This window comes from Electrophorus electricus, chromosome 2 (assembly GCF_013358815.1).
Source record: "Electrophorus electricus isolate fEleEle1 chromosome 2, fEleEle1.pri, whole genome shotgun sequence".
NCBI classification, from domain to species: domain Eukaryota; kingdom Metazoa; phylum Chordata; class Actinopteri; order Gymnotiformes; family Gymnotidae; genus Electrophorus; species Electrophorus electricus.
Window position 1 is genome coordinate 34,127,500 of NC_049536.1, and position 25,674 is coordinate 34,153,173.

At 47.8% G+C, this 25,674-nt stretch overlaps 1 protein-coding gene across 1 annotated transcript in view; it reads right to left on the minus strand.

Annotated features, from left to right (window-relative positions):
* Positions 1-25,674, minus strand: part of myo3b (myosin IIIB) — a 54,639-nt gene that overhangs the window by 20,659 nt on the left and 8,306 nt on the right. The window contains exons 8-28 of the mRNA XM_035522959.1: positions 23,037-23,102; positions 20,408-20,563; positions 17,593-17,677; positions 17,301-17,417; positions 17,038-17,142; positions 16,846-16,929; positions 16,557-16,759; positions 16,281-16,379; positions 16,070-16,184; positions 15,724-15,850; positions 15,273-15,483; positions 13,789-13,936; positions 11,926-12,079; positions 11,717-11,805; positions 11,241-11,370; positions 5,458-5,537; positions 3,756-3,833; positions 3,242-3,447; positions 1,441-1,552; positions 868-1,030; positions 535-615 (exon numbers count right to left, since the gene is read on the minus strand). Of these exons, the coding sequence (XP_035378852.1) occupies positions 535-615; positions 868-1,030; positions 1,441-1,552; positions 3,242-3,447; positions 3,756-3,833; positions 5,458-5,537; positions 11,241-11,370; positions 11,717-11,805; positions 11,926-12,079; positions 13,789-13,936; positions 15,273-15,483; positions 15,724-15,850; positions 16,070-16,184; positions 16,281-16,379; positions 16,557-16,759; positions 16,846-16,929; positions 17,038-17,142; positions 17,301-17,417; positions 17,593-17,677; positions 20,408-20,563; positions 23,037-23,102 (2,609 nt within the window). The remainder of the gene's footprint in view (positions 1-534; positions 616-867; positions 1,031-1,440; positions 1,553-3,241; positions 3,448-3,755; positions 3,834-5,457; positions 5,538-11,240; positions 11,371-11,716; positions 11,806-11,925; positions 12,080-13,788; positions 13,937-15,272; positions 15,484-15,723; positions 15,851-16,069; positions 16,185-16,280; positions 16,380-16,556; positions 16,760-16,845; positions 16,930-17,037; positions 17,143-17,300; positions 17,418-17,592; positions 17,678-20,407; positions 20,564-23,036; positions 23,103-25,674) is intronic.

Genomic DNA, 25,674 nt, shown 5'->3' on the forward strand with positions numbered 1-25,674 from the left:
CAAAGGAGGGGGGTGTGCTGCCCTCAGAAGGTTAATATGCCTGCTTTGATCTCTGCCAGGCCACAGTGAGTAAGAATTCATTTACATTTCAGATGAAAAGGTTGACAGTATAAAAAGGCATCTTGTTTCTGGTATGTGGGAGCCGTAATAGGCCGGGAATTTGAGAGAGGAAGTGGCAAAGAAACAGAAGGGGATAAACCCCCCAGCCTTCGTACTAGTGGCCCCCTCCGTCACTGTCTGCACTGGGAAAGAGATGAAAGAAGAAAGGATCTCAGTATGCGCTGTTCTCCTGAGACACGGACACCGAATGCCAGGGCCCCAAACTTTCCAACGTTCTCCGGCTCCTCTGCATTATGAATTCATTAGTTCTCTGTCTCAGGACCTATTTGTTGAAATTAAGTTAATCAAATTTAGTGGAAACACCACGGCGTTAAGGAAACTGGACATGCATGCACCGTGGCTGCACAAGGCAAGCAGTTAGGCTGCTGGGCGGGACCTGGAGGGTAGGGGGCGTGTCAGGGCGGAGACGTGTACCTGACTGGATGCGCACAGCCGCCCTCTCGCGCTCTTGCTTGATGCGTTTCAGATTCTGACGGGCCGCAGAACCCCGCCATGCTGGGGGAGGAGACAGAGAGACGGACAGAAAGACAATGAGAGAAACGGTAACAAAAGAAGAAATGCAAAGTATACGTAATAAAGGATAGCAGCAATGTCCAGATGAAAAATTATTTATTTCCACATGAATACTTTGCTCTTTGGGTCTTATGTCACATGATATGTGAGGACAAATTAGCTGGGTGTGAGGGCTCATCTAGTCCCTCTCTAGCTGTGGTCCACCTGATTGGATGATAATGGCTCCAGTGTCACCTGATTGGATGACGATGGCACCGGTGTTGCGGTTCTCCCTCTCTCTGAGGTACCTCCTCATTCCCAGCCAGCCCCTGGCGTAGGCCTGTATCACCACCACACGAGCCTTTACCTCTCTCAACAACACGTTCAGCTGCTCCACATGGTAGTACTTCAGAAACACCTGTCTCACACACGCATGTTCACGCATGCATGCAAACACACGCACACCCACATGGAGATAGATGCAGAACACACATCCGTGTGCAAACAGGGAACCTCTGAGAAATACACAATGATGGCAATCAAGTGGTTTACAGAGAAGCTGCACTCTTTGAACTGCTTAGTTCATTTTATTTTCTTTCAAAAGGTGCAGATGCCAACCATCTGCTCAATTAGACTCATAGATAACAACCTTTCTCTGCTAGGGGTTTAACTCCTCAGACAGAGAAGGAGGGAGGGAGGGGGGTGAGGGGAAAATGAAAGAGTGTTCAGGTTTGTTTTGTATGTGGTGGTCAGGGTGAAGGGGGTGGAGAAGGTGGAGGTTGGGTGGGGGCGGATGGGAGGAGCAGGTATTTTATCATGCCTCGCTACCTTGGTTGTGCCCAGCACCCAGTTGTCCAGCTTGGCTCTGTGGAGGATGGCGATGGTGTTTTCCCTGCTGCTCTCTGGCACGAGGTGGGCACAGAAGGCCAGGTAGTAGTACCTGAGTAGACCAGACCAGCAGATAGCAGAGATCACACTCGGATTACAGCCGGAGAGATGGCGTATGTGAAAATGACATACAGCATGGCATACAAAGATCGGCATCCCATGATGAGGAGACAGCATACAAGGAATAAAATAAAACCTTATGGACACTGTCACACACACACCCCCACACACACCCACACACACCAAAAAAAGGAAACCATAAACCCTTGCCTCTTTGATTTAAGTGGCATAAATTCATCGGTGTATCGTGGGCAACAGCGGGGTTACAGAGACGTTGCTGGGAATTCTTAGCACAGCACGGCGGATCCTGGAGAAATTTCCCGCTTTGCTGAGCAAGCGCAGAGCCCCTGCCAGCCACAGGACTTCGTCGCATTTGCTCGGAAACGACAAGCTTGCAGACGGCCTGTCATTTTTGGGTGTTCCCTAGCAGCATGGGAGAAGAAAGGAAACCCTGCGGGTCCAGGAGGAAATGTTTCTGAATCACCACCACGCGCTACCTTTCATATTAATACATGTTGATACCTGCTACCTCTTTGATGCGGAACACAGAGACAACTCCCTCACAACTTCACATGGACCTTTGATGAGTTCATACAAATTTAAGCCAGTTTTACAGTGGCGGGACAGTTCGTCCACGGCAACGGCTGGGGTGTTTCTAAACTCCCCAAACTCGTCAGGTAAATGCAAACTTAAAATATGGAGGGGGTGTCCAGGATGCGGCGAGGTCTGGGCTAGCCAAAGCCAGACTAGGAAAACGTAGTGGAGAAGCAGGACAGTCCTTTGATGACAAGGATGTGAGGAAGATGGGAAGTGCTCAGAGTTTGCTGTTTCCCTTCTGAAGACCGGGGGAGGCACTTAGGCAGAAGAGGTGAGCTCTATGTCAATCTTGCCTTCGGAAGGAGAGGGAGAAAGAGGAGGGATATGGAGAGAGAGAGACTGAAAGAGGCAGCGAGAGTGAGAGAAAGATGGCGAGACAGACAGACAGACACACACACACACACACAAAGATGTTCCTCAAATGAAATCCACCTTCCGTGAGACATTCGTCCCGTCCCTTCAAAATACGCCAGTGCTTTTAATTAAAACAACACAATGTGTTTTTGTTTTTTGAGGTTACGATTCAGTTATCAATGAACTAAAATCAACCCAAAACATAACCTAAAGTGTAACCTTCCCAGAAACACACAGAGGGAGAGCAGCGGAATCAGTCTTTAAGGGCACTTTTCAAGGTGTAACTGATCAAAGGTACCACGGCAGGACAGAGTCAAGGGTCAGAGGCTTTGTGCTGGCCGAGCGGCATGACCTCAGCCTGGATGGCCATTACGAGTCTCAACAGTAGTAGCTCAACACGGCAGCAGGCAGAGCGAGACCTTCTCCGAGTGTAGCTCGGGATCAGGAAGTGGGACAAAGTCAATAAAACTAGCTTTTCTCATCTGCATCCTTGTGCGTCTTCTCCTCTACGAACCTCCTCGTCCTCCTCGTCTTCCTCTCGGGGTGGAGCTGGTTCTTCACGTAAAGTGCGTCTGTTCCGCTCTCTGCTTAATTAGCACACCGTGCTTCGTGTGGTGTGTTCTGTGAGGGCTCGCGGGCTTCAAGCGTGGAGGGTTCCTCACGCTCACACCCATGTTCACCCACCCGGTCCACCCCCCCCTCTCACCCACCCGCCGACAGGCTCTCCTACCTGCTGACGAACTCGTCGAAGGTGATGCGGTGTGAGTAGCCCTGCCGGCGGATGGCGACGGTCTGCAGGACGCCGGTGTAGCGCAGCTGTTCCAGCACGCGCTCCTGGGAGAAGCACAGGGCCTCACGTTCGTCATTGGGCTTGACGCAGCGCACAAAGTGTGGCCTGCCCACCACCATCTTAGACAGCAGGTCCATCAGAGAGTACTGGCAAGGCATGAGCAGACACAATCAGACACAGACATGCACGGCAGAGCACACGACACACACGGTGCTCCCAAACACACACCCAAGCCAGAAGTCACCTCGCACAAACACAGCACTGCAGCCAGTGCCCACAAACACACTCCTGTCAGAACTCACCTCACACACACACACACACACACACACACACACACACAGCTCATGCATCCCCAGCCCCAGCAGTGGTACTGCTAAGCTAAGAAACCCCGTTTGTACACATTTGTAGTGTCTGTAGTGTCCCTCAGACGGGCCCCAAAATGCTGGACACTCACACGGAAGTAAGAGGCAACTGTCTGCCTCCTCATGTTGGTGGTCTCCTCTGGGTGACGCATCATCTCCATGGTATCCACCTGAAATCATCATCATCACCGTAATCTTAACCTCAACACTCACTATATTTACATTTATGGCAACCTTCCGATTACAAGTCAAGTACTTTAACCACTGAGCTACCACTGCCCTGACTAGCACTCACTAACATTAGGACAGCTCTCGCACCCTTTTAATAAAAACATTAGCACACTTTTCCTGTTTTATTTATGTAGAGTACTATAAAAAGGCCGAATATCGTGAAAGCACTGACCTTCAGTAAGTCCCAGCTCTCAACACTGAGTTTATGTACACATTTTAAAAATAATCGGGCTTGTTTTTATAGTAAAGATATTGCACTGGTAGGAGCCGTTCAAAACAGACGTTCTCATTCGCACACATTCAAAATCCACACAAGTCCAGTATCAGAACTGCAACAATTATGCCTTTTGTCTGGCCGGGGCGAAGGCAGCGGTATATCTCTACCTCCTCTGGGATGGGAAGGCCACTAGAACGTGACGATATCTTCACTGAACTGGGATTACAATAATAGCTGACAATAAGACCTTAAATGCAAAGTCTCTCGGTCGTGATGGGATGAGGCTTGTAAGGTGGTGGCAACGCCCGGGGGTCCCTTCCCCAACCAGCCTGGTCGTCTTCAAACAAACTGCTGCTCCTAACAAGGATACACTACATGATCTGCTCAACGATCGTCTCTTCTTCTGCGCTTATCAGATTTAATGATGGGCTAAATATTTTATTATGAGCTTAAACAGCAAAGTGCAGTACTCAATTCCATGGGGAGAAATGTATGCCAATGTTCTTCTTTTTCCCTTCTTCAGGGGTCCCTCGGGATTTGAGGGCATTGGGGGGAGAAACAGAGACTCCTGTTTGAACACTTTAGCGAGACTGTGCTGTCTCAGTCAGGCGTCACTACAAGCCGCCTGTCACGGATGAGATGAGTCACGGGAAGTTGTCTGTAAACTCATTGCAATTCTGATTGGAGGGTCGTGTTCTAACAAACGATGTGGAAAATGCTGCATGAGCCATTTCCACAGACTCTAAGTGGAAAAACAAAGCTCTGGTTTCTGCAGACGAGTTCACGTGGACACGAGCCAAATCCAGGGATGCAAAATCTTAAGACTGTAATGTGCACACAGCTGTAATGAGCTAGCTGTGATTTCTGTCAATCACAGCAGATACGACACCTGAGAAACGGGGAAAAGGGAGACCCTAAGTGACAAGCTGATGTGAATTCAGACGTTGGATTCAGAGCACTGTGAGTGCTTCAGTGTTTAGTGAGAGAGAGAGCGCGAGAGAGAGAGTGTCATGTGGAAACACAGAGGCAGAGGTAACCGACAAATGAATAGCTGGCCATCCTACATAGAGATGAGATTTTAAAGGTTCAATTCTGGGAAGAAGTTGTGTTTAATTTGTAACTTGACTAAATTATTTTGGTCACTTTGTCTGTCAAAGCAATGTGGCCAAGTTGGCTTAGTGTACATAATCGAAAACATCACAGAACACGGAAAACATTCACAAACAGGAAGAGAGACATTATATTATCACACGGTGAACCAAAGACAAGTGCGCCTGGGTGGAGCGTTTTGGTGGAGAGGGGTCCTCGTGATTGGGGCTTGCTGGAAGTTGGGGTTGGGCACCCACCTTGCTGCGGGCAGCGCTGAGTGGGGGAGGGAGTGATCGCGAGGCTGCCGTCACACGGGCCCGAGAGGTGGCCAGGTTACCTGGGAAACAAGTACACACCACATTCGGCACAGAATGCTACAGCTATGAAGCAGCAGATTACAAAAGCATGTGTAACTCAAATGAACACAGCGAGCATTATGGTCACACACACACATGCATACATACAGGTATACACAAAGACATGCAGGTGGACAGACATACAGGTATGGCACACAGATATAGAGACATACAGGCAAACATATATATAAACATTCAGAGATTCCACACAGACATACAGGCCTACAGACACAGTGTCACAGAGATATACAGGCCTACAGACACACAAACATGCAGGCCTACAGACACACAGACATACAGGTACACAGGTACACAGACCCACAGGCATGCAAACCGGACCTGTGAGTCCAGAGCGCCCCCGGCCCCGTGAATACTGTTCGCCGGAACTTGGAGTCCTGCTCAAGCATATGCAGCGCATCCACGCATTTTCAAAAGTTTCTGCACAAGATGTCCAAATGTTTTCTCTGGCTGTGCCTTCTGAGGCTAAACTCTGATTAATGGCACTGAAAGCTGCCTTTGAAGGAGGATTGGTGACATCAAAGTGCTAATCCACGGGTGGCAGGAGTTTATAATGAGAGGGAAGCATTTTAGCACGTTTCAAAGCCTCCGCTGCATGAATAAACAATGGGGGCACAGATGTGCTGCACACCTTTAGAAAAATACCACCACAGAAATGGAAAGCAGCGCTTCGCTGTGTGTGTGTGTGTGTGTGTGTGTGTAACATGCGTGTGTACACAAGAATCTGGGGCAGGGAAACTTCTGTGCGGCCTCTAGTTCAGTCTAGCAGATGTTGGCTTATAAGGTCACACACCTCCCACAAACATATTATTATCTTCTCTTTATCATCATATGCTGTGTTCTCTCTCTCTCTCTCTCTCTCTCTCTCTCTCTCTGGCAGGTGAGCCTGAGCCTAATTTAGCTGAACATCAGATGAAACTCTACCTGAGAAATCTGCAGGCTCTGTGTGTGTGTCTGATCTCTCCACCCATGACACTATCACGATGCAGTGCCGCATCATACGGCCCCCCCCTTCAGAGAGGAAGTGATGTAATAGAACAGGTAGGGTGATGCATCTCTACCTCGCCTGCTACATCTGTTGTGTGTGAAGCACAGTCACACATGTGGGTTTACACACAGCTGTTCCAAGACAGGCTGCACAGAATGGAGCTGATGTGAGGAGCGCTCCCTCGCCCCCTCCTCAGCTATGTCAGCATCACCCTCACACAGCACCTCCATCAACGTTTCCCTCTCTCTCTCTCTCTCTCTCTTTCTCTCCATCCAACCTCTTCGCTCTCTCGCGCATTGTTTCTTCTCTCCTTCATGTTTGCTCAGATCATCAGCACACATTTGCCATAATGTGTTAGTGAGCCTGGCACATGCGTGCAATGTCACTGCATTTTCACACCTTTCTGTCTCTCTCTCTCGTACGCACCCGCACGCACGCACACAGGGGGTCCTCTGCAGTGAGAAACACTGGGAGCCCTCCTGCGTACCCCCATGTGTGTGCTACATGTCTGCATTGCCTATACAATTAAACTCTGATGTCATGCATACATTTATTCTGACTCTTGATTCTAGACAGTTGTGTTTGTCCTATTCAAAGATGACACAATGCACAACAAATGCACAGCAAGACCTAAAACATAGCCCTTCTCTCTACAGCTCTAAACTTTATGGATCTTTATAGAAGAGCCTTTTGAAAACGAGGCAGTCGTGAGGACAGCATGGCTTTCAGAGCCACTGGCGTGCGCACGTGTGCCTTCCCCGTTGGGTCAGTCTGTCTGTGGAGGCGCGGGTCTGTGAAACAGGATGACACCCATCATCTCAACTTCATGTGTGCTGCTTCTGGCAAAACTGCCAACAGAGAATGAGAGAGTGAGACACAGACAGACAGAGAGAGAGAGAGAGAGAGAGAGAGAGAGAGAGAGAGAGAGAGAGAGAGAGAAAAGAAGCCCTACCCTGGCATCTGTGCATTCACTTTGAAAATTAAGCCCAGCAAGATTCCTACAGGGGAAAAAAAAAAAAACCCTCAAGTTGGCACATGTATTGGGTTTCTATTGACAAGAATAGTCAATGTGCCCTGGATTAAAAAGCAATCCCTGGTTCAATATGACACCTCTCCGCTGTCTTTCATCAGGCTCGCCTTGTAGTGCAGAGGCCCAGGAGCGAGCTGTCTGCACGGGGGACAATCAAAGTTGTCAGACGGCAGCCTTTACAAGCCCTGCGCAATATCACGCTCGCTCTCGCTTGCTCTCTCTCTCTCTCTCTCTCTCTCTGTCTCTCAGCAATGCTCATCTGCCCTCTCTCCTTCAAACTCAACTCAGCTGCAGGCAAACGAGACTGTTCTGCCCCAACTCCGGGCATCTCCGGACGAGTCGGGCATCGTGCCGCGACTCGTCCTCGGGAGACTTCTCCGCCGGGCAGGACCCTCCAGTGGGACCTGCGGTGTGATGGGCTCTGAGTGACCGACAACACCCGCCCTCCTCCACGCGCGTCCATCGGGAGACGCTCGGCGGTGGTAGGCTACGTCCCGGCGGGACTGGGGTTAAGCGTTCCCGTAATGTTTGCATGAAAATGCGCCAGGCTGGTGTCTGTGCCCATTAGGTGCAGGACCCAAGTGCGGGACATGAACCGGGGAGTCGGAGCTCCACATTGAGCGTGCACAATAGCCGAGAGGAGCGGCCCTTAACGTTTGAGATGTTTCATGAATTTGGCCAGGGACGTACTGCAAGCCGCGTCTGAGGCGGCTACGAATGCAGAATGTTAAACCGTGGACAAACGGAATTTCATTTCAGTTTGTACTGAACCATTGCAGCCATGTGTGGTCCATTCATCTCAGACACGCAGAGCAGTCTTAGTGTTTGCAGAGATCGGGGCTCAAGTCTACAGCGTAGATGACAAGTCGCCTTGCATGTATTTTCGTTCGTCCACGTCCGTCCAAACCTAAAACATCTAACAGTGTACCACAGTGCTTCACACAACGCAACTACGAATCCCCGCCATAATTATACAACACAGTTGCTTTCAAAACCACCAGGAAAACATACGCTTGTGTTCTAATGCACAGCTGTTCGTCCACACACAGCCTGACTGTGCACACGGACAGCGGAGACCCCGCCGAGCCTTTCAGAGCAGGGCCAAGGCAAACTCTCTGCTCCACTGTATCCAGCCATGGGCTCAGGTTTAGGGGGAATTTGTCCATGCAAATATAAGCCATTTCCTCCAACAAAGCTGGGCTTCGCGGGCGGCCAAAGACGCCTCCGTGGGGAAGGAAGGGCTCCTCCATATATAAACAGGAGCTTGTGTTTTTGTTTTTGTTTTTTTTTGCTCTAAAAGCCTGGAGTGCGTTTCCTGCTTCTAAGCAAAGTCTGGTTACCATATCGCGGGTTTTCGTTGCAATATGAGGCACCCATGCCACTTTTGCCAATGTTCAAACTCTCTAACGCAAACTGATTTAACCGATCACCTATTAATCAAGCCCGTGGGCCAAACGCCATGTTGTTCAGCAGTGCCAACACGGACGTGTGCGGTGGAGAGGAACTCCAGCAGCAGATCAAGGAAATAATCTTTCAGTATAATTACATCTACAGTCTGGAGCTTGTTTAGTAATCAGGAGGCCTAACGCATGCTGAGCACGTCTCTGTGCGAGTAAACAGTGCGAGCGCACAACAGGCGCACAGCGTACGAGGTCTGAGGATGGGAGCCTGGCCTGCTTCCAGGTCAGGGAGGTCCGTATTCTTCTCCCTGACGACAGGAAGGCGAGGCGTCTAGCCTTTTCCCCCTAATCCCACCGAGAAGCTGCTCCTGGATCCCTTCACATATACAGAGGAAACTGGGACTTTAGACAAAGACCCTTACGTTTCAGCAACTGCACTGGCTACATCACAGCTACACTTAGTTATTATCATCATTGTTGATGTTGTTGCGGTAGTATTTTTATCATTACTTAAAATCATTCTAATAAATCATTCTAACAGTATGATGTGAGAGTGTTTAACATAATTCTATATTTACTATATTTTCATGGCCATTTGTGGTACACCCCATGCTTGGAACACATTTCCCAGGTCAACCTTGTGGTGAACCCACAGTTGGCGTAGCTTGTGTCTACATGATTGTAAAAACCATTAAAATCAAAACATCACAGAAAATCAGACCTGACACACAAGCAGCCTCACTATCGAGTCATCAAGGCTGCCCCCTAGTGGTGAGAGGCACGCCACTGCTGTCTTTGAGCGAACACTACCAGGGACAAAAAGATTTTTATCAGATCATGCAGATAACTGCACTTTCTCAGATAACGGGAAGATCTGCGAGATGGAGGAAAAATATATATGCAAATTAAATTCTCCTCATGTTTTAGCCTGAAGATAAAAAGTTTCATCTCACTTAAAATGAAGCTGAATTTTCCTGGTTTATCTGCCAATAAGGAAACAGGCTGCTTCTGTCATGGTGGAGGCTGTGGAGATTGACGGGTGGCTACAGGCGCAGAGTTGGACAGACCCGGGGCAGGTGCACCGCCATCGCACGGACAACAGACGCCTGCCACAGTATCAGAAACACGAGGACGCCGGGGCTAATTCCAGCTTAACAAATTAACTACACACACACACACACACACACACACACACACACACACACACACACACACACACACACACAAACTGTAAACGTACTGTGAACTCTACATATCTGCTATACATGCATGAAACTCCTTTTTAAAAATTCCTTTTTAAATGTCCCTGCACGGTGCCAATGCCCGTGAGCGTGAGCATAGAGAAAGGGCCGAACACTAGTGCTCTACGAAGTTGTGAAACACACTCCTCATAATTACCCCACTCGCCCGCCTGTTTCCCCCCTTAAGTCTAGAGGCTGGGGTCTCACCCGAGCTCTCCTTGCTTAAGACCCTTGCTGGTGGCACAATGACAGTCGGGGGAGGGGCCGCGGGCGCTTCCTAAGTGCCCCAAACAGCGGCGCCTCATCTGGCGGGTTTTGCGGGACCTTATCGCCAGGGATATCCTGAACGCTGCCAAGCCATCGGGACGGATAGCGGGAAGGGGCGAGGGACAGCTTAGCGGAAATCAAAACAGATCCGTCTATTCTTCCGGACTCACTTTCTTCGCTCTCCTGCACTCCGGGGAAACACACGGGGGATAAGGAGGGGTGGGGGGGATTTGTGTTGAAATGTAATAAAAGAGGGAAAGAGAGAGACAGACAGACAGAGAGAGGAGAAAAGCTGCTCCGCTTGACAGTCTGTCCTGAGACATTCACACTTTCATGTGGCAGCTTCCTGCTATGTGCCACCCTCAGTGGTGTGACCTCTTCATAAAAGTGTTGCCCTGTGACTGACCTCTCGTTACTGCAACATTCGCTCGGCTCAACGTGTGAGTAATGACACGTTCCACCAGCCGATCCTCATCCAAAATTCTCCAGCCTCCAACATTTTGACATCTGAATGACAGGGTTTTACAACCCTTTCCAGATGTGTGACCCCTTCAGAGCGCAGCTGACCCAGAGGTGACCGCTGTCGTCCGTGAGCCTTTAGAGGTGTTGGGGTATCGTTGTCCATGGCGAGTACATCAACACTTAAGAGCTAGCCAGCACCTGAGACCCTAAGAATGACCTCTAGGAGATACTTCTGATCAGGATGTGGCTTCTGTCCCCAGAGAGAGGACATAGCTGACCTGTTTTCGTGAGGGGACTGCTGAAAAGCTGCTGAAGGAGTTTGTTCTCGGATGTCCTCAAGACCACCACGATGTCGGCAGGGAGAGTGTCCCTGTTCTTCTCCAGAAACCCATCCACATTGTACAACACCTTCAAAATAACATTTAAAAAAACCTGATGTAGAATAAAAGAACCTTAATCCAGAACATGCTAGAGCAGACATCTTCAACTCTGGATCCTGAATTCAAAATCTGGTCCTTGATTTCTTAATCACTGGTAGTTAATTAAGATCATTAAAAAAATAAATAAATCAGTATTTAAATCAAATAAATCACAGCAGTTAGCAGCTAGGCATCACAATAAAGGGACCGGTTACATTAGCTGTCCAATTAACTACCAGTTATGACCAAGTCCAGGACTGGAAGCTGGATTCGAGCTCAGGAGTCCAGCAGTGCTGTGCTGGATGATCTCAGTCACATAAGATGTAAGAATTTACCTGTCCAGCGTAATGCTGGATTCCAAAGCACAACTCCACCCTCTTTGGTCTCCAGAAGTACTTGCAGTGCAGGTTGTCGTCGAACTTGTCTTGAGGTCAAAGGAGAGAAAAACCCGGGAAACAATTGTGTGTTTCGTAAATGTTGACCGTCCTAGTGTATGTAGTTATTAATGGTAGAGAGGCGGGCCAGGGCGGCCATGGTGGGCTACCGACGAGCGTCTGGTCCGTGGCCTGGGGAAAGCAACTCTCCTCATCCAGCAGGGACAGTAGCCCCAAGGGCTTCTGAAGGAACATGTCCAGGATGGGTCGGTTGTCCTGGTACTCCACCAGACTGGCGTCTACGCCCTCACTCTGATACTCCATCTGAACACACACCCGCACACACAGACAGGCACATGCACGCTCATGTAGCCGGACACACACACGTCTGATTGAAAAGTACTCACCTCAAACTTCATTCTATTTTATGTATTGTGGAAAGTTGCCACAAGTGTAACACACTATACAAGCAGACTCCATAAGCAGGTATAAACAACATTCCTAGTAGAAAAAAAGGCTTGAAATCAAACCAAAAACTCGCACTCAGTAAATTGAGGGCTAGATTCATAATGGGCCTCATGTCATAGCATTGCTAGAAAATTGTGGTAACAATGGACACCATGGATAAGAAAAACAAATGGCACTCAATAAATATAACATTAGCAAGCACTGACTGAATTAGCAGACTATTTTGGGTCATGCTTTCAAATGCAGTTGTTTGTTTGCATGTGTTTATTTTAAATGTCTTATTTGCCTCAGAAAATGTTGGGTATTTAATTTTTACATTGCATTCTATAAGAGCAATATTGTTTTTACATTCCACTGTAAAACAGCAATATAGTTTTTTGACTTGGAGTTAATTTTGCATAAGACTTTTCCTTTTTGGATACTGATTTGTCATTTCCATTTTGCCTAAACCACCAGGCTAATGTGTGTGTGTATGACAGAGAGAGAGAGAGAGAGAAGAGAGAGAGAGAGAGAGAACCAGAAAGCCAAACAGGAAGGGGAGAGAGAGAGAGACAGAGATACACAGACATTAGTCATTCGTAAATGTCTCATATACATATAAGACAGAAACCTTTGAAAAACACGATCAACAACACAAAAGACTTCCATCTTATAGAAAACATCACAGTTAAAAACAATAAAGATGAGACTTATTTGGCCCTTTCATGCACAAATTATAATAACATCAGGTGATTCCTATATCATCAAAAGGAGTGATAAGGTCCCCATACACCCCAGCAGAAAGAATAAAATGACTAAATGAGTCATACTAGGGAAAGACATTCATAAACGACAAAAGAAAATCAATTTACAGTATTTTTATTTGGCACTTTCTTACTTATATTTTAGTTACTGTGAAGTTTTAGTTTCTATGAAGTTATTTGATCTGTGTTGTATTATTAATTACAACTCGAACCAACTTAAGAGTGCACAGATTTGCCAGACTTTTCCCTGTCATGCCAATAAAGCACATATGAACTAGAATTTTCAAAGAGAGAGAGAGAGAGAGAGAGAGAGTGAGTGAGTGTGTGACACATTGCTGCTGATTGGACTAAACAAGGAAGTGGTGTGTGGACAAGTCTACATCTCTCCTCCATTACACAGCTGCACTGCCCCTCACTGCATTAGACTCCTCACCCACACAGACGGTGTCACTGGCATTGTTGAACACACTAACACACTGCGCTGTGGCCTGTTTACAGTGGAGAAAGGGCTGACCTACAGCATGCGCAAGTTCATGCAGGTCTGACCCGAAACGTGTGTACAGATATAACTGCTGTCAAGACAGCCTGTCTCCCAAACATCAGCGTTTCTGCTCAGTAGCTTCGCCAAGCCTCACTGGTTTGAGAATTTTCTAAAGACACTGAAGGACGCGTTCTCCTAGCCTCGTCATCCTGAGGTCCCAAACGTGCGCGTATTACCTTAAGGAAGACACAGATGAGCTCGGACGAGACCATGCGAGACTGGACGAGACGTGTGCGCACGAATATGAGCATGGGGTCTGCTGGAGAGTTTTTGTGCCTCACCTGTTCGAGGGCGAAAATGTGCTGGTTGAAGTAGAATTGGATCTGCTCGTTGGCGATGTTAATGCACAGCTGCTCGAACGAGTTCTGCCTGAAGTTCTCAAAGCCGAAGATATCCAGGATGCCCACGTGCACACCACTGTCTGCCGCGCTTCCAGAGGGATGGAGGACAGCCATCATAATCATTTATTTCCTCCACACAACAGCAACAAGAAAAGTCTGCAAGCACGACACACACACACGCTCACGCACTCACACACATACACACATGCACGGACGCACACACACACACACCAAGCTATTCAGACAGTTTTCCAAGGTCATCTCTGTCATGGTTAACAGGTTATTAGGGGAAATAAGGTTGAAACTGGTCATGTTAGTGCTGTGGACAGGAAAGGCATCAGAACCTATGACAACTCATAACGCTGCAATCTGAAAGCATTCTCTGGATCAATGTGCCGCCTTTTACGTTCTCTCTCTGAAGTCTTTTTAATCATCTGGATATTTTTTTCCTCTCAATGCAACTCCGTATCAAAAATTTATAGCAACCGCCCCCCAATTCCTCTTGTCTCGCTCTGGCGAATGTTAATCGTCAGGAACGGCAGTCCGGGCTGGCCGAGCTGGAGGTCACCTTTAAAAGTGTAGAGGCTGAGCATACACAGTCCACGCTGGCAAAGATCCGAAGAGCCAGAAAGCAGCACGAGGACACGTTTGGCACATGTCTGAACGTCCAGCTGGTGTCCAGCTCTGGCAAAGCGGAGCACGCCCAACTGTGACCCAGGTCATTGACCCAACGGGGTCGGGTGAGGCAACACCCAGCTAGGGATGGACTTTCATACTGATGGATATGCAAGTCGCACTGGATAATCATATGCATGTTTTTAAGGGCTAATGGAGTCATGGAGTTGTGTAGCATTTTATGTTCGTGTTTTGGTGCCCTGTTGGGGTTTAGTACCCACCTTGTGCCATGTACTGCTCCTATGGCCCCCAGCCACACTGAACTGGATTAAGCAGGTTTGGATGAACGTGTGAATGCGTCACACATCTATAGTTACTCTAGATCTCAAAATGTGGATTATATTCTAAATTTCAAATTTCTAAATTAGGATTACTACATTAGATTTGAATGCTACAGTGCCATACCATGTACGCCAACACTGTGACCACGAACAGATACAAAACAGTGTTAACAACGCACAACGGAAGTCCGACGTGAAACGGTCTCCGTTATATTTGAACAACTGCTAACTCACAAGCACGTCCTCGTGAACACGTGTGTATTCACGGCTCTAAACTTCTCACTATCCTCTGAGGTGGGTTAGGCTTCAGCAGGACTATGGCATGAGGTGACCTCGGGATGCCGTTTCGATAGCTCAGGCACGTTTCAGTCGGCGTACCGAACTGCACGCCCCTGGACTGTCCCGCGAAGCACCCGAGCTAAAGGCAGATGCCTTCGAGACGCCGGGCCGTCCCACATAGCTGCTCACCGGGCGTGGGCGTCCGGCTGCAGCAGGGTGTTGGTGCGGTTCACTATCCAGCCAAAAAGGCGGCCATAGAGGGCCTTGGACACGGCATCCCTCACGTCTGTGGCTTTGTCCACGGTGTTGGTGCGGATGATGGTCTCACCGCGTGCCACCACGCAGTAGGAGGTCAAGGCCTCCTGGAGCTCCTCTGGCCCGATGCACAGCAGTGCGGCGGCTGTGCGGACGCGAGGAAGCACATTATCAACACACTGCCAAAAAGGATGTGCACCAAAACTAGAAGAATTTGGCTATTTCTGGCTGTCATGGACACCCATAAGCATTCTTTATGCTGCACCTTAGGATGCGCTTGGCTTGAAGCTCTACTACAACGTTGATTTTGTTCAGCGTGTGGATGCATGTTTGTTTACAGAGGCATCTTGGCACCCGTGTGCGTGTGCTCGATCAGAGCTCTCACCGTTCTCCAAGGTCTCAGAGTTTGGCACTTCACTCTTATCTGTCTGGTGCTGAGAGGTGATGGAGGCAAACTCAATATTCCCGATGTTCAAAATGGCAGCCAGGATTTTGTATACGGAATTCACCTCCTGTAAGAGTCAAATGGGATTTGCAATAAATGACTGAATGACAATAACCAGACAGCATGAAGCCATCAAAAGAGCTCCCAAAGGGCCATGGTTTAAGCGCAAAATCCCAGTGCACTGGGCCTGTGAGGTCAGATGAACACTCACGCAGGGAATGACTTCTTCACCTGGTTAAAATACATTTAAACAGCTTGAACATTTAAAGACAAACTAATACTATACCTCTTCTGAAAACCCTATAATACGGAAGCAGTGCTGAATGGCATTAAACTGGTCCTGGTAGAGTTTACTGGACACGATGTCCTGTACAACCTTGCCGTGTGCACTCTCAATGTACCTGGAAAGAAAAAAACATGAGACAGTTAGTGTCTGCTGGGAAGACCCAGGACACTCGGATCATGTGACGAGAGGGCGTGGTTCTTCGGCTTCACACCTGGGAGCTGTTTTCTCAGGCAGCCTGTACGTCCTCAGGCTCTGTTGGTGATAAAGTCCAGCGTATATATAATAAAAGATGTGGAAGTTTTTCTCCCCTCTGCCAAAAAGATGAAAGTGAGGAACAGATCATGATGTAGTTAACCTGCCCTCACACCTCTGAATGACAAAACCTGCCGGCAATCCTTGGCTAGCAAGGCTAATCAAGTGAACCCGTTTCTGAGTTAGGATTAGTGTTAGCTCTAGGCACGAGTGCAGTGGTTAGCGTGATTCTCACATGGCCTGTTTGATGACTCTTGATTTCTCCAGGAGGTACTCAGAGATCTTAGCACCCATGACGGCACCTGTAGATGTGAACTTCATCTCCAGGTACTTCCCAAAGCGACTGGAGTTATCGTTAATGGCAGTGCACGCATTACCAAATGCCTCCACCAGGGGGTTGACCTGTAGAATCTTCTCTCGAAGAGTACGGTTGTTTGCCTGGAAAAGACAAGTTAGCACTAGCACAGCACATGAGGGAACATTCAAACTGTCATAACGTGACACTCCAGTAGGTCCTGCTGTACCTTCCCCAGAAAGGTGAGGTGCTGGACTATAAGGTGGGCACTCTCCGTTTTGCCAGCTCCGCTCTCTCCGCTGATGACCACGCACTGAAACCAGAGAGACACAAGCTGACACACAGACTGCCGTCTCCCGCCGAGGGCAGTCAGCCCTCGACAAACGGGAACATCACAGAGCGGAACTCTTCAGGCGAATACCTGGTCCTTGCAGGAGGTCACCATGCCCTGGTAGGCCGCATCCGCAGTGGCGAAGATATGGGGAGGATTGTCAGAACGTTTCACTCCGTGATACAGATACGAGAACTGGAGAGAAACTGAGCTTTAGCGCTTAGAATATACGACTCAGACGTGAACGACTGTCAGCGTTCCCTTCGTTCCTATAATTACATGTCCAATCTTGATAAGCGAGGAGAGAGACCCACAGAAAGCTGGCCACGTGATCCGTGGATGAAGGTACTGACCTGAGGCGTGTAAATGGTCAGGTTCTGGAAGGGGTTGAGGGCAATCAGGATGTCTCCAACGTAGGTGTATATCTGCAGCTGCTCAAAGCGCTTTTGGAGATGTGTGATGATGGTGTCCTGTGTAAAGCACACCATGAGGTTACAAATGACAGCTCATGTAGTAAAGTACACCTCAGTACTTTTTGCGTTCAATACATTTGTTTGGCATATAACTCTTAAGCAGAGTGTTACTACTACGAGAGGTCTAAACAGGGTGTGTGATTCAGTGAATTCAGCGTAAAGTTAATCTAACCTCATCCAAAACCTCCAGGATCACCAGGTCGTCGTTAGGGCAGCTCTCAGTGAGCAGCGTTTTGCGTGTGTTTATCCTCTCATGTCTGTAAAAGATAAAAACGCAGATAAAAAATAAACGTTTTCACTGGAGAATTCGACACATTAATAAACAAATCCACCCATTCCTAAGGCAGGCTGAGCAGAGGCAGACTGTGGTATGGGTTTGTCCTCTGGGGTTTGTAGTCTATTATAGCAGGTAGTTGTGGCACTTCATATGCGTTTGCTCCTGTATTATGTATCATGACCTACGGAGCAGGAGGTTAGCATGGGAGCAGCTGGTCTAATCACAGCACAACACAAAACCCCCCAGGGCCTGAGCTGGCATAGGGTGAGGGGAGGGAGAAAGAGAGATGGAGAGAGTGAAAAAGAGAGAGAGTCACTACCATCCACCTTCCGATAAGTGAAGTGACTATTCATGTTTAAGTGAAAACTGACGGAAGATCACGAACATGCTTCACATTTTAATATAATATAATCAACATTGCGTTACTGAAATGCAAACAACAAAAAGAACATGTTGATCAGTGATTTCAGACTGCAGTCAAGCTTCTGGTGTTTGATGCCTGTCTAACTCCAGTAGCAGGACTAAGCTCTGAGCAGTAGCCCGTTACAGGCCCGGCCCCCTGCTCCAGACTCAATCACCATCTCCTTCCCCAGCGCTGTCTCCTCCTCGTCTGACCAGTCTGCAGCGAGCGACCCGATCCTTAATCTGACCTCTGACCTGAGTGGCTAAACCAAGAGAACAGGGACTGTGCCCTCTCAGGCTGATAATCTTGTTAAATTTGTTTTGTGACTGCCCCTTCTCCCCGCCTCTCTCTCTCTCTCTCTCTCTCTCTCTTTCTCTCCTCCCCCTCTCTCTTCCACTCCTAGCGATAACAACATAAGTGGCTTCCAATGAGGCAACTTGGAGAATGAAGGCAGAGTCACTGACTCGACTCCTAGGACATGTTCAGCCTGCTCAGCTGTTTCGAACTGAAGCAAAACCCGTCTTACAGCTGCTGCGAACAGGAATGCGAGCATCTCCACAGGGCCTGGCACACGATGACCTGTTCCGTAGACGTCACACTGACAGAGATTGTAGGTAGTGGGCCGTGTAGGGTCCACGTTTTGTTCACTCAACCTACACTAAAGACTTCCTAACACAAACACATCATTCCAAGCTACACAACTAGTCACACACAGGGCACAATTATTCTGCGTCTATGGCTCACTTCACAGAAGTACTTTAAAAAAAGGTTTTGGTTTGGTTTATCAATTTCCCACAGCTGTGCAATCTGGTAGGCATGAGTCTGATAAAGAGTTTCTATTAGCATGAGGTGCTGAATAATAAACTTCCTACAGGGAGAGAAGTAAATAAGTTCTAAACTTACTTAAGGGAAGGTTTTTCCTGTCAAAATGGGAGAAAGTTTGATGCTTACAAGTCTAATTTAAGATCCAGCTATACCGATAACACTATGCCTCATTAATGTAAGCTAGTGTCCAAAACCCTCACGTTGCATTAGTCTCACTGTAAAGCTCTCCCATCAGATAATATCCTCACAGTCAGAGGTCCAAACCGCCTGTACAAACCTCAAGGAGATTGCATTCTGCCCCCTGCTGGTGGCTACCGATACCACACGAGTCAGGGCAAGCGCGGCTCTAAACAGCAGCATCAAAGTGGCAGAATCAACGCTATATAGCAATGTCAAACACATAAAGCACAGCAGCGCGTATATCACCGTGATGGAGTGATCGCACCATCCCGAGACAGGAATACCGCTCCACAGCTCACTGGGGCTCAGCCGGAAGACATTCCTGGCAGGTCCGACATTCCCGTTTAAGAGCCGCACTCTTGAACCTGAGCGTGAACATGACTGACATGCTCACGGCTCATCCAGCAGGGCACGCCACCCGTAGGGCTTCGGTACTGTCCCAGGCTTCGCACAGCGACGGGACAGACGTCAAGGACACGAGAGACATCAACTGGACTGTTCGTAAACCAAAGCACTTTGATACGCCATTAATTCGTCCATGAGAGTGATTATGACCAAAAGCATAAAACAGTTCAGTTGGATCCCAAAGTCAGAGGCCACCAGCCAAAACGCTTTTACCACCTGAGCCCTCGCAGCAAAAACCCAACATATATCAGCCATTATCTCTTTTTGTATAATCGGTTATTTTAGTTTTTGATTTTGTACAAACTTTACATTAAACTTCCATTAATGTGTTAAACATACTTAATTTAGACTTATCTTCCTTCATTCATGTGGGCATTTAAAAAAGAAAACTTGCAATAATGTTTTATATGACTGTTATTTTGCAGAATGTGGAAGAACAGTTTATGTATGTTTTTTTGTTGCAAGGGCTCATTTATTAAAAGGTATATATAAACATATAATTTTGCTCATCTGAGACAATATTAAATACAGGTAAATGAATATTTTAGCTGATTGAATTCCTCATATGAAATAGGTTATATCTGAATAACTTCTGTATTTAATTCAAACAGTTACACATAAGCCACTAACACACGTTATTATCAGTTGTCATGTTTTTAATGACTAACGGCTCATGTCCACTTGAACGACTCAACGACTAAACTGGTGACTCAAATATGAACTAAAATGGTCACTACCGCCAACCTTTTACCTCTGAAGAAGGACTTCTGTCAAAAAAATCTCTTCTCTTCATTCATAACCTTGTCAAAACAGTTTAAGGCCAAACCGTTAACCCGGGGCACCTGCCCCTGTGGCGATGTGCAACAGGGTGGTGGTGGACTAAACCCGGGCACATACTTGGTCCTGGTCCTGCCCTCGACGCTCTGCTGATCCTTTATGAGAGCAGAGAGCTGGCGGCGCAGGGCTGAATCTTTGCTGTGTGCTTGCTTGATGAAGGGGTGCTCCAGCAGGTGGGTTACCGATGGACGGGCCTCGAAGTCTTTTATCAAGCACCTGCGCAGCGAGAAAGACAAAGATTACAGCAAAGGACTGACCAGAAACAGGAGTGAAGATGCAGAATTCAACTGCTGAGGAAAAGGAACCTGTCGTGGTGCTGGATATGGAAAATCACCTGGACATCATCTTGTGACCTGCTTCTGATCTAACGCGTAGCAGGCGCCACAACCGCACACACACTCACTCTGTAGCCCTGGTCTGCTTATAAAACAGCCAGCAGTGTGGACTGTTGACTTTCTGAGCAGCCAGACAATGAGGGCTCAACTGCCTGTCCTGCACCAGATAATCCCACCCCTTTACACTGTGACATGAACACCTATCCAAATGTCACCTCGCACACACACAGCTTATACCAGGTATGTTTCAACGCGAGCAACTACTTTAGCGCGTCCGACATTCACATGCATCGCACCTCTGCATGTGATAGACGACCCCCCTACGCAGTCTTGGTGCTTCGTGAGCTGGTGTGTATCAGTTTCTCCATGTCCAAGTCAAATACACACACCAGTATTTGTGTGGATTAACGCTGACACAGACAGCCGGAGACGAGGACCGCTCGGTGATGCCGGCGTCTCCGCTCCATCCACCCGACGCCTTCGCTCCTGCACGGATCCTTACCGGGGTCCTACGACCGTGTGCTCCCTGCTCCGTGTCTCCAGGCAGACATGGCGGCAACATGAGCGGAGCGGGAAAACAGCAAGTCTCTAAATCACGGCGTCCTAATCTGCGCTGCAACTGGCCCACGTCTTCTTGTCGCGTCCGCCGCTGAGCAGACAGCCATTCCAGAGGCCATTAGAATCGGAACATTACACAAAAGAGTCCACCATTATTATGGTGTGCAGCTTGGGCCCCATCGGTGGGGGGCACCTATAGGACAGACCATTTTGCTGTGCAATTACGCACACTGCTGAGGCATTTATTAGCTGGGAACAACAATGTGTTCTCATACAATTAGGGGAGGGAAGCATCCTCTGCACAACACCTGATAACTGCGTGCAACACCTGATAACGTTATCTGGTCTACTCTGAATAAAGCACCTCTGTCACACAGAGGGAAGCACCACTGTAAAGTACACACACAACCCCTCTCTCTCTCTCTTTCTCACACATACACACACACACACGATTTAACGGGAAGAATTATTTCTGATAGATGGTTCACAAATCCCCATTTTCAGTTATTTTTGCCTTTGGATAATAAAGAAAACACATTTAATCTAGAAGCAAAATTAGGCAACCAGCTAGCAGTGTGAAGTCAAAGTGCTTTTTATGCCAGAATGCTTTTGTGAACACTGCTGAAGACTCTCCCTTGCTCTATTCATAAACGGGATGTACTCAGACCTGATGAGATTAAACCCATTACCAATCCGCCGTGATCCTGCACAAATATCTCACATCTCCACGAGAAACTGAACGAGGAGAAACCCCTTTCTAAATGTAGCAAGTATTCAAAGAGGCCATAACTGCAGAGACTCCAAGAATCAGGGTCACAAGCCCAGCAGGGTTGCCAAGTCTGTGGTAGGATGGAGAGAAAATAACTCTCAGCGCCACTGAACAGCGTGAACACTGCACAGTCTCTGCTTTAAGGTCAGGGAGGCTGGCTGACAGAGTGGACCCCAGCAGCTCACAGCCAACACAAACGGCTCAGGTTTGTTCTCCTGTCGTGCACACGAGCCCTTAAATCTCTGAGATTTTCAGACCCAATAATGGCATAATTATAGAGGTCTTTTAATACACACACACACACACACACACACACACACACACACACACACAGGGCAAGCATATGTAATCTCAGAGTTATTGAATTCCCTTCTTTATTTACCATTTCTCCCCAGTGGCAAACAGTGAGTGGAATTAGACTATATATTTGGTCAGGCCAGTGTGGGCATAAGCTGTTATTGTATGTTTTGCACATACAGAAATATCATCATTCCTTATGCCATGGTGCAGTGAAATATTCCAGCCATGGAAACGGCTCACATTATAACACTGCTTTATCAGCATCCAGTCATATTAATAATGGACGGAGACGTTGCTGAGAATTAAATCCCTCCACAGAGCAATCTCTACGACCAAAACATACATTCAGTAAACGTGGAGCTGATGACTTCTCCTGTAAGAAAGGATAAAACTCCTTTATTCACAACCATGGATCATATTCCATCAGTCATGAGTGCATGCCCATTATATAGATATATTGAACAGATATCCGGTACATGTGCTGGATGTTATATTTTACCACCCAGTGCAATTATCACGTCATCATGTCAAAACACCCTGTTTACGGTCATCTAGGATACATTAGCTGATTAACAAAAAGGGACTAAAAAAAGAGCCAAAACACTAAGACAGGAATGCAAGATAAAACACAAGATAGGCAGACATTAAAAACAGCACAGTTCTTCTCTGGGAGACCTTCTAAACAAAACTGCTTTGCTGTAGGAAAAGAGAAGATTTAAAGACTCACTGAGCAATAAAGTGACTGAAACTTCGGCACCACTGGTCTGGATTGCGAAGTGTGGGAGATGGATTTCTGCATAAACACACACACACACACACACACACACACACACACACACACAAACAAAGCAAAATTACAGAAGTTCCATAACTGAAGAAAATTGCAAAACAATAAGGTCAGAACTGATACAACATAGTGACGATGTCATGAAGATGTAAACAAAGATGCCCCAAAGTTACAGTTTCTAAAGAATAAATGCCCTGGCTGATACACTAAAACAAACATTTTAACCTAGTCAAACTGTGACGCCCTTTTTCATTGTTTACACGCTGACATTGAACTTCACTGCTGGACTCAGAATCCCACACCCCTACCCCCCAAGCAAAACAGCCAGGCCTACGCCAATCTCCTGGCACCTGCCAAAGCTGCCAACCTAAGCCCTCGCCCCCAGGTGTCCGCTATGAGGAAATGCCAGAGGAAGTTCAGGATCACAGGATCATTATTTTGCTGTGTGCCTGTGGTATGAAGAACTTCTGGCTGGGAAAGACTTGCCTTCCGTGACACACCAGGTTCTATTTCATCATTTAATTGCTTAATTGCCTGACAGATCAAATCCTTCACTTCCACCACCCTCCTCAGCCATCGACCCTTTATTCGGTAACTTTTAATCGCTGTGCTTTACTACTGACTGAAGTCTCATCCAGAGACCAAGGTGCATTACAGGTTTAAGGACAGACACGCTACTTAAAAACGCGTCCTCTTTCATCATAAACTATCAGCGAGAACAAAGCAACCAGACACACAAGCGAAACCCGTTAAGCACTGTTTTCTTTCTCTGACCCCCCCCCCCATCTTCCCTTCTCTTGCCGGTAATCTGTCGTTCTTGGCTGCTCTAAGTCATTCTGTTCTTTGATAGAAATTCAGACAGACAGTCCTCTCTGAAGAGCAGATCAAAGGAAAAATAACTGACTCCAGCGCTAACTATAATGCGACCCCGCAGCTATGTTCTCGCCTTGATGTTGCGGCGCTGCAGCGAACAGCTTATACATAACAAAGTGAAGGCAGCGTGGCTCCTGGCCCCGCCCAGCGTGGCTCCTGGCCCCGCCCAGCCACCTAAGTGCTCGTGCCGAGTTGTAGCCGTCTCTCCTCCCCCATGACGAGTGTTTACCGGGACACCAAGACGGCATGTAAACACGGACGGTTTATTTTAACCCAGCCACCAAGACGCTAATCGCTCACCAGAGAACAGAGCAGCAAGCGGAGACGCGGTCAGCGATAGGGAGACTCGGAACATCGGTTCGTTACACAGGGGATGACAAGTTGGCGATATACCAAAACACACGTGCACACCGCGCACACGTGTACAATACACACTCACACGTACGCATGTGCACAAATTCACTTATTCACTATATTACACACACACACACAGACAAACATGAAAGCCAGTGGAGTCACTGCAAGTCAAGTGTGTGTGTGTTAAAGGTTTGTATCCTTTTACTGCCAACATAAGCAGTGTCTCATTTAACGTGATGATGGATGCATTATAAATGCCCTGCAGGCAAATGACACACAGACTTCCCCTACCCTTCGCCTACTGAAAATTCATCTCATCCATCATACACCCACCCACCCACCGAGTCTCTTTATAAGTCTGAAATCTCAAGGTTGATGCATGCATAACAAAAAGAAAAACAACAATATACAAACATTTACACAATGACTAGGTAAAGTCACCAAAATGCTTTTAAACTCACAAAAGAACTGTCAGGCTGTCCGTTTTCTAACGGCTTATCAACGAACTGAAAAAGCATCTTAAACATCTCAGCTCACCTAGCTTAGGAATGTGCAGAAATGACTGCAGTGGTGTGGGAGCAGAAGCAGCCCCCACGAGCACAGGAACATGACTCAAACCGAAAGTGGAACGCTGCCTCAGCCCTCTGTGACAGATGGGCTGGCAGACGTTTGGTCGATGGTAATGTGCCACAAATAAAACGCACCCCCCCATTTTTCTGAGCCACCAAGCAAGCGTGTCTGTTCCTTCTAAGGAACGCGGCCGTGCTTAGAGCCCTGAGCGGCCTGCTGGACAAAAATGGACCCAAAGCCGCTGTTTCATCGGGATGATGGGGCGGCAGGTTCGTGGTCAGGACCCTCCAGGACCCTCCAGCTCCGCTGCACCTGCGTTTCAGCTGCGTTTATCTTCTCCTCCCCGTGAACCAAATGATCCTGTTTAGATCTTCATCCAAAGCTCCTGCGTTATTCACTAACTCTTAATCGCAATGCTTCACTGACTGAAGTCCAGGGTGCATTACAGGTTTAAGGACAGACGCACCTCAGGGGAGCACACGGGCCTCCGTGTGTCTGCCTGGCCACACAGCTGTTCATCTTTTGTCGAGAATCTCAAACCAATGAAAATGCCTGTTCACTGCTCGTCTGTAGTGCCTCACCCAAATGTTTTAAAGCATTTGATAATGAGCCAGTGAACTTGGAGAAGGGGGACACTGCTATGTGCAGTGAGTGGGTGTATTAGGCCCAGTACTGCATAACACCTCGAAAACACCCAACCCCTTTATCCAAATCACCTTCAATACGACATGCCGCATCACAGAGAATTCATGTGAGCTCCTGCAATCAGCGGGTGATC